Source organism: Meriones unguiculatus, chromosome 7 (genome assembly GCF_030254825.1).
Source record: "Meriones unguiculatus strain TT.TT164.6M chromosome 7, Bangor_MerUng_6.1, whole genome shotgun sequence".
In the NCBI taxonomy this organism is placed as follows: domain Eukaryota; kingdom Metazoa; phylum Chordata; class Mammalia; order Rodentia; family Muridae; genus Meriones; species Meriones unguiculatus.
This window is the reverse complement of record NC_083355.1, coordinates 2,079,602-2,090,106: the sequence shown is the minus strand read 5'-3', so window position 1 is coordinate 2,090,106 and position 10,505 is coordinate 2,079,602. Positions and strand designations below refer to the sequence as shown.

Below are 10,505 nucleotides of genomic sequence, written 5' to 3'. Positions count from 1 at the left end.
CCCCACCCCTTCCGGCTCGCCCTTCCCACCCTGGTTTCGCCCCCTTTCCTTCCCGTTTCAAAGAAACACCAGGCGATCTCTTTAAAAGGCGTTTATTGATCATATACAAAATAAAGAAAACCTTATATATCACAAACATACACTATGTACAGCAATAAATACCCGGGGGCCTGGCCCAGCGCCGCCCCTCCTGGACAATAATTTAGCAATAAATACTGCGCAGGGCATGGATGGGCACCAAGGCTGCTGCCGGCTGAGGCCAGGGACTGATCGCTCTACACTGGGGCGAACGTCCAGACCTCACCTGCAGCCAGATCCCCGAGGGCCCTGCCCAGGTGCAGGAAACCGGGTCTCACCTTGCAGCCACACCCCAGCCCCTCCTCAGATCTTTAAGGACCCCTACCCCATTTAGGGTACTCTCTAACCTCCCCCTGGCTTCAGCCCTGCAGGGCAGGCAGGGGCTGATTAACTCTGCTTGGACACACCTCTCAGCACCAGGAGACCCAACAGAGCCAGACCTACAATAGCCCTTGTCCTGTTGCCCTAAGTTGCCAGGAGAAGGATTTCTGTACCCACTCCAGTTTGGTTAAAGGCTTCAGGGACTAGCAGACGAGAGAGGATGGGGGGGGGGAATGCAGGGCTGGGGCATGAAGTTGCTGGAGGGGCCAAAAGCCCAACTGGGGTCACAGAGAACAGGGGATTCTATCAGGGACACTCCCTAGCACACTCCACCTCAGACTCCCACCTATTAGCGCTGCTGCTGCTGCAGGGGCAGGGTAGAAACGCGTACAGCTGGCCCAGCAGGTACAGCACATGCCAGGACACACGCCAGAACAGGCAGGCTGTCTGCAGCCTGTGTGGTACTGGTTCCATCCTCTTCTCCACGACTGCTCCCAAACCAGGCAGCCACCAGGAACAAGAAAACAAGCCAAGAATTATTCAGTGGCTTCTGGGGAAAAAAAATCGTTAATGTGTTGGTTCCTTTCACTAAACCACAGCCTAAAAAAGTAACTCAGAAGATCCCAGAGCGGAAGCAGTGCAGCAGGCTGTGGCTCAGACATCCCAGCTGTGGATGGCAGCTTTGGCCAAGTGGCCACACGAGAGAGGGAGGTAGCAGGGAAGTGGCCTCACCATCTCCAAGTGGGCTGTAGCTTATCAGAACTGCAAACCCTGGCACCGAACACCAAGGCTGCTGCTAACACACACAGACCTGAATGGTGAACTGAGAACAGCCTGTAGGAAGCCTGGTGATGATAGTGGAACCAGAAGAACTCACTGCTGGCACGGAGACCCTGCACCAATGCCACAACGTTAGCAGCCAGACACAATAGAGGGGAGGACTCTCTGGGACAGCACTCTAGAGAAAACCGAGCCACCTCATGATGGGTTCTCTTTGAAATCTGAGTGTCCACGTCCAAGGAAGGAGGTCAGGCAAAGTCACGGCAGGAGGGAAGGTGCACATTATGGTTTACTTAGCGGAGAAGTCTGGGAGACCTGGCCTCAGCCAAAGCTCTCCATTCGCTGTGTCAGAAAGTCAAATACAACACCCTCACAGTAGGAAAATGGAATTGACAATGATCAGAAAAACAGTCAACAGTCACAACTGGACACAGGATGTACTGTCAGGAGATCAAGGGTACGGGCAAAGAGGGGCTCTGCGGGGCTGCCAGCAGGGATGCTCCCAGACCCAAGAAGCGGAGGCTGCAAATCTGAAAGCCACGAGCACGGCTCCATTCAGTCGAGAAGCTAAGACCTGCTCCTTCTGTTCAACACACACCCAGCCTCAACCTCCTCTTCCTCATCCTCCCAGCAGGCTGGAGCTAGGCACACAGAAGGCCATGCTCAGTTATACACTACCACCCAGCCAGGACCAAAAAGCTTGGTGAGCCTCTCCCTCTCCTCCTCTAGGCATGGGCACAATCCATTCCAGCTCTGCTGCCACAGTCAGAATCAGCAACTCATCTGGATACCAGTCAGAGAGCCAAGGGGAGGGGATGAGGTCACCTGGTAACTTATAATCAACAGTTCAGAGTGCCACTCACATCTGACTCAGGCATCAATGGGAGTGTCTGAGCACCTTGAGCCAAAGAAGCCCACCAAAATAAAATGCCAGGGCTGGCAGAGGTCCCGCACCCAGAGCACTGCAAGCTGTGTCAAACTGAGTGAAAATCCTGCTGCCTACGAGGTAAAGGCCTATCAGGCCACAGTCTTTCCTTTCATCAGCTCACATTTCTGTGCTTTTCAGGGATCCAGGGGCCCCAGAGAAGACACCAGCAATGTCAGCAAGAAGCAACGTCAGCAAGGGGCCATGTGACCAGACAGGGGTCATCTGCTTAGGAGGAGCTTCCTGAGCCAAGCCTGGAAGGTGGGCAGCCTCCACTGGACAGCTGGGCTCATAAGGAGGCAGGCTTGGACCCTGCAGGGAAGCACCTGCAAGTCAAATAGCGGATCCCTGGAAGACACAGATCCTGAAGGGAGGCAGAAGGGCCCAAAGCCAAGAGCTGCAGACAGTGGGGGAAGACACAGACCTGGCCCTGGGGCCGAAGCCCTTGTCTAGCAATGGTGGAGGCCTCCAGGCTCTCACAGTGAGGCAGGGGAGAATGGTTGCCCCAAGCGGGACCCCTGACCAATCTGCCTGGGAAACAATACCCCACAGGACGGGAGTTCAGGAACAGGTGGGTGTTAGGACTCCCCCAACCCACAAGGCAGGTGCTGGGGTGGCCTAGCCAAGGCCCCAAACGAAGCCTATAGGAGCTAAGCTGAGGCCAGGAGGAAGACGGCCAGAGACAGGTAGGCCACAGCCCTGTGGGCACCCACAGTGACTCCTTGGTCCCTGCAATGTCACCACCCGGGGCCAGAGGTGGTAGATGTGGAAGCAGCAATGGGAACCCAAGACAGCTCCCAAGTTCACTGACTCCGCCACTGTACCAACCCAAGCCCTAGGCCCACAGGTGAAGCCAAGGCTCAGAGGGACCAGGTGGCAGAGGAATGGGACAAGTGCAGAGGAACAGGAGCTGGCAGGCAGCCTCCTGTACTCCCCTGGAGTAAGTTCTGCCTGGGACCCCAGCCCAACCCAGGTCCAGCAAGCCAGCAGAAGCAAAACCACGAAATCCAAAACACACGCACACACAAAACACAGGGACAGCCACAGGTCAAAGGTCACCAGAAGCACCAGCACTTTACGGCCGCACAAAACCTCACCAGGCACGGACAACACCACGGCACCGGCAAGACGGAAGCAGGAAGGGCAAAGGAGTAAGTCACTTTCGGTACAATTGCAAAAGAGATATCAAAGAGGACAGCCTCTGGGAGGCTTGCAGCTTGGCTTTTTTTTTTTCTTCTTTTTTTCCTTTTTTTTAAACTAAGTTTTATAAGTAATGTCTGATAACTCTGTGTATAAAAACTAAACTCCAACAGCCACAGCGCTGTCCCCATGTTTACAAGAAAGGGCTTTTTTAAACTAGCAAAGTTTCTACTATACTTTCTTCCCTTCTCCATTTAGACGGTCAAATGTTGTTTTTTGTTTTTGTTTTTTTAAGACAATTTTATAAATACTCTGCAGCTTTTTTTTTCTTTTTAGCTCTTAAACATATAATTTAATAACTTCGTAAAAGGAACTTCTCTTAAATAAAGGGCTATATAACCACACAAATAGGTCGTGTAAACAGTGACACCGGACCCATCGCAGGACACAAACACACCTTCCACCCAAACGTTTAACCGGCGATTTGGTCTTATCCAGTGCACTGTGCCAGGCTCCGGCACCATGGCTCCTGCCCCAGTTTCCAGGCTGGCAGCCTACCCTCCCAGGGCCTTCGAGACATAAGTACTTTTCAGGCAGAGACCGCCTCTTCCTTCTCAATCAAGCCGAGAGGCCCACTGGAATCTGAAAAGAAAGCTCTCAAGTCCTGCAGCCTGGCAGCCTGTGGGGCCTGCAGACCACCAAGGAGACGGGCAGACCTCAGCCCAGTGCACTTTCCCATTTGCACGCTTGTCCTTTCCCACAATGCCCACTCTGGACCCCCGGCCCGCATGGCCTTGGTACAAAGGGGTGAGGGGCAACCCAACATCACTTTTGAACTGACCGGTCCCAACGTACAAAACACAGGCGTGACGACAAGGATGGTATCAAAGGGGCTCAGCCCAGTGCCCCTGGGTGCAGGTTGTGCTTTGCAGGAAAGGAAACGGGGAAGGGAGAGGAGAAAGGACAGGGAGGGGGAAAGGGACAGGGCTGCCAACTCTGCCACGCACCTAGCGGCCCCTCAACGACCTGCCCGGCGATTGCACGTGTCCCTATGACCGAGCATCCGTCTTGGACTTTACTATTGTGATGACGCTGGTGGCAGCCACCTTGCCAGGGACCAGGGGCCCCAGGCCAGCAGCGAGGGGACCCCGAGCCGGGGCCACCGGGCTGCGGGCCACGGTCCTGGCAAAGTTCTGCAGGGCCTCATACTTGGAGCGCAGCGCGTCGAGCTCCAGCCTCATGCTGGCGTTCTCCGAGGCCAGCTTCTCCACCTCCTGCTGCAGCTCCGCCTTCTGCTTCTCCAGCTCCTCCTTCTGCGTCACTCGCTTCACGCGGCAGCTGGCGGCGTAGCCCCGGTTCTTCAGTGTGCGGCGGCGCTGCTTCAGCTGGATGATCTCTTCCTTCGAGAGGCCTCGCAGGTGCTGGTTCAACTCTCGAACCGACATGGTCACCAGCTCCTCATCGGTCAAGCTGGTGCCATTCTCGCCGGGCTCCCGCTTCACCTGGGGCGGCACAACACGCAGGGTCACAGCAGAGCAGGAAGGCCCACCTGTCACCACCCAAGCCCAGCCACTGCACTCACCTTTAAGGCCTTGCTTCCTTTATTGGGGGTCGTCATAACCCGGGGGACACAGTGAGCAGGCACTCTGCAAGACAGAGCAGATGTCAGGACCCTATAGACGCCTTTACACCCCAACAGGAAATCTGCAGCCAGGTGCTCAGCCCTTGCCCCGTCCCTCACCTGACCTGAGGACAGCCCAAGCACCTTGCTTATCCTGAGCTGGGCTCTTCAGAAGGCCCTTTGCCTAGAGAGCTAGGTGGGAAGTCAGGGAGATTTTCCCAGAGGAAGAATCAGCGATGTGAAGGTAAAAGACAAAGGGAACAGAGAGAGAGAGATCAGAAGGTCTGGGCTGCAGGAGGGGCAAGCCTAGAAGGAAGCGAGCTTTAAAAATAACCCCAGCGCTGCCCCGGAGCACACTGTTCCTGGCGAGTCACGCTGACTCAGCACATCACCTCCCTCCCTTCCCGAGCCGTTCTCCCGCTCCGAGGCCAGCCAACAGTTCCCGGGAGACCCAATACTGGGACTACAGCAAGCAAGGGTCATCCAGGGACCTGTACTCCAGGATCCTACTTCCCAGCTGGCCCGGGATAAAGCCCCTTCTCCCTCTAGGACTGAGGGGCTGCTTCCTGCCTCACTCTGGCAGAGGACCGAGTTTGTCCTCACTGCCTGCCTGGGAACCTCTCACCTTCCAGGGAGCAGGCAATCAGGCTGGGAGGAGCTGAGCCTGGGCCCTCCAGTCCTCCCTGTCCACCTCCTTCACACATGGAGTAACTAACCATCCTGTGGCCTGTTGTGGCATCCTGTGCTTCTGCCCCACCCAACACAGACTGTTTCACAAGCACCCCACAATTAGCACAGAAGGGCACTGTTAGCTGGAAGCAGGCAAGAGCCAGGCCCTTTGGGTCACTGACTGGTCTCTGGCTTTCTGCCTAGGGTCAGTGACCACAGGGCCAGGGAACAACAGGAAAACATCTACTCCCTCCTACAGCCAGCCGGCCCCTGGCACTCAGTCTCATTTTCAGCTTTCTAAAGCCCCACCAAGGCCATTTTTATCCACCTAGGCTGGGAATCCCCACTTAGCCAACCCCCCCAGTCCCATGGGTAAACACCCTCTCCTCTCCAGGTTGTGAGGAAGGACCTGCGGGTGAGGCTGAAGGCTGTGAGCACGTCAGGAAGCAATGTGCTGTGTGAGCGGGGGTCCACATACTTATCAAGAGAACTGACGCTGGCAGCAAAGGCACGTGTTCTCATTGGAGCAGAGACCCCCCACTCTCAGCCTTGAACAGCACGTGTGGCTACAAGCACATATCTAGCGCAGCAGCTAGAGACAAGTCTACAGGATTAGATTTTCGGAGGCAAGAGAGCGGCCAGATCAAAGAGAAAGGCAGAAGTCAGAACCAGAGGCCTGAATGGATCTGTTTTTCCTACAAGTCAGCCCCACACCACACCAGCAACCTAAGCCGAGGTGAGGGAGATGAGGGCTCTCCCCAGACTGCTGAGCAAAAAACGGTGACTTCCTGAGATGGCACAGAAAAGTGCAGAGTGAGGCGGCTGGGAGCTGAAAAGTGCCTCCTCAACAGATTTCACCCTCACCAAAGGCCTCAACTCAGCACAAGCGCAGCCAATTGCCTCCTGATCAAAGGTGTGTGCATATGTGTGTGTGCATATGTGTGTGTGCAAACATGCGTGTGTGCACACTCATAGTATGCTCACGGGGAAGGGCAGGTCTCAGCAGAGCCAGTGCTTCCAGCTGCGTGACAGCCCAGGGACAGAGGGACTAGGCAGACCGTTTTGGGGGACAGCTGTGCTGGGGTGTAGTTCAGAGAGCTTTTCAGAGCCTGAGAGGTTGATCAAGGCCGGGTTGCCCCCAACTCGGTCCTCCTCCCAGTACTGACAGCTATGGATGGCTGCAGGACACCAAGGCCACCATTCAGGCCGGCAGAAAAGGTCTGGGCACCTTTGTCCTCTCACACTGGACAATCCAGATTTAGTCTCAAGGAAGACGGTGGCTCTTCCTTGCTCAATCTTGCCCGCAAACCCCAACTTAGGTCTCCCCCCCCTTGGATACTGGCATTATTTGAAAATAACTTAACACTTTATGCTCACAGAAGCATAGTGACTCGAGAGCTCAAACACTGTCCTGGGGCCTTGAATTTTCACAGGGCATAAAGTTCCACCCCAAACGAACAAAACACTCAGCACCTCAGGGCGCGTGCTCAATGCTGAGAAGACATCCCCCAGGCGCAAACCAAAAGGTAAGCTAAGCTGGCCATGAAAACCCCGAAAAGGGAAGCAATACAGAACAGAGCTCAAGAACCTCCACGACAGACAAGTCGGTAAACGCTCACACAGCCGTGCAAAGACGGAGGACACACCCCACACAGGCTGTCACTTCCCAAGAGTCCCCAGCCACCATGTCGGATACCCAACGGGACCCTTTTCGTTAACTTCAGGCACCAGTGGGACCCCAACCTCCTCTGACAGGAATTCACTGGGGTAAACAAAACTATTCTCCTGTCCACGCTTGTACTTCAAAACTTCCGCTGGCTGTCCACATCTCCACCCTTCTCTCCCCTTAGCTGCTTAGAGCTGCCCCGGCTTCTCTCTCCCCCGACTCCCGGTCTTTTCGGTCCAGGGGCAGTCTGGCCACCCGGGGTCACACAGAAGGAAAGCTTGCTTCCCAGACACGCTGGCTCAGCCCACCTAAGCTCCTCCCCTCGGCGTACACCGATCCGTCTCCCAGTTTGGGGAACTGCCCCAGGCGTGGGACCCGGGCCAGGAACCCGCGAGCCTGGGAGGGATGCGCAAGCCTGGGGCTTTACCTTCCACCGGGAGAAAGCGGCGGCGCGCCCCGGTAAAGCCTCCTTCCGGGCCTTCGCCTCCGACCCACAGGTCCGTCAAACTTAAACGCGACCCCGGATCCCGTCCCGACCTTCACCGCCCGGATCTAGCCCTGCCTCCCGCCCGGACGGCCCGATAGCGGGCACGGGCCCCCCGCCCCGGCCCAGCGTCAGCAGGAGCACCGAGTGACCTCATGCTGATGACTCAGCACGTCTCCGCTGGGCTCGCACGCGCGTGGCGAGCCCAAGCCGCGCAGCAGGGTCTCCCCGCCGCCGCCCCGCGCGACCCCGCCCGCTCGGAAGCCGCCGGACACCTGATGAGTCAGCAGCTCGGCGCGGCCACCCCGCGCCCCGGGCGGACGCGCGGACCTCGCTCTTAAACCGCGGCCCCCGCGGGGGCACCCGGGGTCCGCCGCGCGCACGCCCGCCCGCTCCGAGCCTCGCCGTCGCCCGGCCCGCCAGCCCGCGGGCGGCCCCGGCGGCCGGCCCGGCTTCCGACCGGCGCGGGGAAACCGAGGCACGCGCCGCCGTCGGGTGCGCCGCAACCCCGAGGCCAGGCCCCGCCGCCCGCCCCGGCCCCGCGCACTCACCACACTGCGGGCCCGGGCGGGCCAAGGCGGGGCTGGGGCGGGGCCGCGCGCGCGCGCTCCGGGGCCGCGCGGGGCTGGGGCGGGCGCGAGGGGTCCGGGCCGGGGGCCTGGGGGCACTGGCCGCTCGCGCGGGCCGGGCCAAGCGCGCTAGGAAGGCCGGGCCAGACCGGGCTCAGGATCCGCCGCCGCCGCCGCCGCCGCCGCTCCTCAGACGTCACATGATGTTTGGTCACGTGGGTTCCATTCATGAAGCGGCGACGCGGCTGGCCCGAGCTTAAAGGGAAAGGCGCGGCGGCCGCTCGGCGGGCGCGCCCCCATCGCGCCTGCGCAGCCCCGCGCCGTCGCCCTTGGCAACGCCCGCCGCGCCCCGGCAACGTCTCGCGGGACCAGCGCGGGCGTTCGCCGGGTCGGCGGCGAGTTTGCGTTTCCGCGGCCCCCGACGCGGAGGGCCGGGCTCCCCCCACCTCCCCACGCCCGCCCAGGCCGAGGTCTGTGCGACGGAAGCTGCGTGGGCATTTTCGAGTTGTGTTTTTCCCCTCCCTCACCTGGATTCGGGTTTCACGGTGCGTCGAGCGCACGCTGGCTTTCAGTCCTGGCGATGCTCCTGCCTCTGCCTCCCAGAGCTGGCCGACAGACGAGCGCCCCACGCGGCAGCCTGGTGGCTGTTTGGGACGTGCCCCGGCGGTGCGCTTGCTGACCGTTCCGCCGCGCCGTCCTCTCATCCTAAACGGGCCAGCGGGCTGAAAAGGACGCGGCTGTTGAGGGGCGCAGATCCCCCAAATGCCCGAGATGGCACCCTGGTTCCGGGGCGCTCACTGTAGATTCTGATCTGGAGACGGCGCTGGGGCTCTGCCTGCGGCTGCAGAGCGTCTCTGCAGGCAGTGTGCCGCGCAGTCATTAAAAGTGGTGTCCCCCTTTCTGCCGCACCGACAGCTGCTTCGGGGTCTCTGCCGCTTCTTGCGGGAAGACTCCCCGCTGCTGTCGAAAATTCAGAGTGAAGTGGGAAGAAAAGGAAGGAAGATGGGAGAGGTCAGGTTTTCATTTCCAGTTTCTGAACTTTCTGCTCCTTTCGCCGGTGGAAAGCCGGAAAGGGTGACTCGGCCCGTAAGGCGGGTGAGAAGGGAAAGGGGGCAAGCGGGCTCGGGTGGACTTCTGGAACGGATGAAGGCATGACGAGTAGACTGCTTGATGCAGGGTCCCTCTGTGATGCCCTGGCTGTCCTGGACCCTCTTGGTAGACCAGGCTGGCCTCAAGCACACAGAGCTCCTCCTGCCTCTGCCTACCGTTTGCCACCAGGCCCAGCTTCTGACTGGCACTCTGTAGACCAGGCTGCCTTCTGCCTCCTAAGTGCTGAGATTAAAGGCCTGCCCCACCCCTGTTCGGCTAGAAATAGTTCTTTATATTGTATTTCTGGGCTGAAGAGCTGGCTCAGCGGTTAAGAGCACTGTCGGCTCTTCCAGAGGTCCTGGGTTCAATTTCTGACACCCACACGGTGCATCACAACCATCTGTAATGTGAGCACTCATACAATAAATAAACCTTTAAAGAAAACACTGTGTTTCTTTGGGATTGTGTCTTTATTTCTCCCTGGGTGCAGCCAGAGTCTTAGTACAGAGAATTAGTCCTTATGCCCTGTGGTGGTTTCAATAGCAGTGGCCCTGATAGACTGTTTGGATACTTTGCTCACCTGGAGTAGCACTATGAGGAGGTGCGGCGTGTTGGAAGAAGTGTGTCACTGTGGGGGCGGGCTTTGGGCTCTCATGTAGCCAGTGTGGCACACAGTCTCCTGCCTTGAGTCAAGGTGTGGAACTCTCAGCTCCTTCTCCAGCACCTTGTCTGCCTGCACACTAAGGGTCATGGTGTCTCTTCACAGCAATAAACCCTAACTAAGACACACCCTCGGGGCTTCTGTTCTTTATCACCACCCTTTATTTCTGTTGTAGTTGTGAGATAGGGTCTGGCTCTGGAGACTTAAGCTCAGCAGCAGCCCTGCAGTAGCCTCCCAAATGCTGGGACTGCAGGCCTGAGCTTTCAGGCCCTTCGTATGTATTCTGAGGCCGGTCTTACTGTGCTGCCCAGACTAGCTGCAAACCCTTGCACTTAGCAGTAATGGGACTTGCACACACCCTTAGGAGAGGCAGAGGCAGGGGGGTCTCTGAGTTCAACGCTAGCGTGGTCTACAAAGTTACTCCCAGGACAGCCAAGGCTGCACAGGGAAACCCTGTCTTAAAAAAGAGGGAGGAAAAAACACACACACACACACACAAAAC

At 58.1% G+C, this 10,505-nt stretch overlaps 1 protein-coding gene across 8 annotated transcripts; it reads right to left on the bottom strand.

Annotated features, from left to right (window-relative positions):
• Positions 1 to 76: 76 nt before the first annotated feature.
• On the bottom strand, positions 77 to 8,799 carry Mafg (MAF bZIP transcription factor G). 8 transcript variants are annotated; one of them, XM_060386248.1, is made up of 3 exons: positions 8,781 to 8,799; positions 4,827 to 4,890; positions 77 to 4,746 (listed from the first exon to the last, which is right to left on the bottom strand). In XM_060386248.1, the coding sequence occupies exons 2-3, from the start codon at positions 4,860 to 4,862 to the stop codon at positions 4,294 to 4,296; spliced, it is 489 nt and encodes a 162-aa protein (XP_060242231.1). In that variant the 5' UTR covers positions 4,863 to 4,890; positions 8,781 to 8,799; the 3' UTR covers positions 77 to 4,293. The 8 variants fall into 8 exon arrangements, with proteins under 8 accessions (XP_060242231.1, XP_021493070.1, XP_021493071.1 ...); XM_021637395.2 differs by lacking the exon at positions 8,781 to 8,799 and adding an exon at positions 8,236 to 8,346; XM_021637396.2 differs by lacking the exon at positions 8,781 to 8,799 and adding an exon at positions 7,960 to 8,059.
• Positions 8,800 to 10,505: the final 1,706 nt, after the last annotated feature.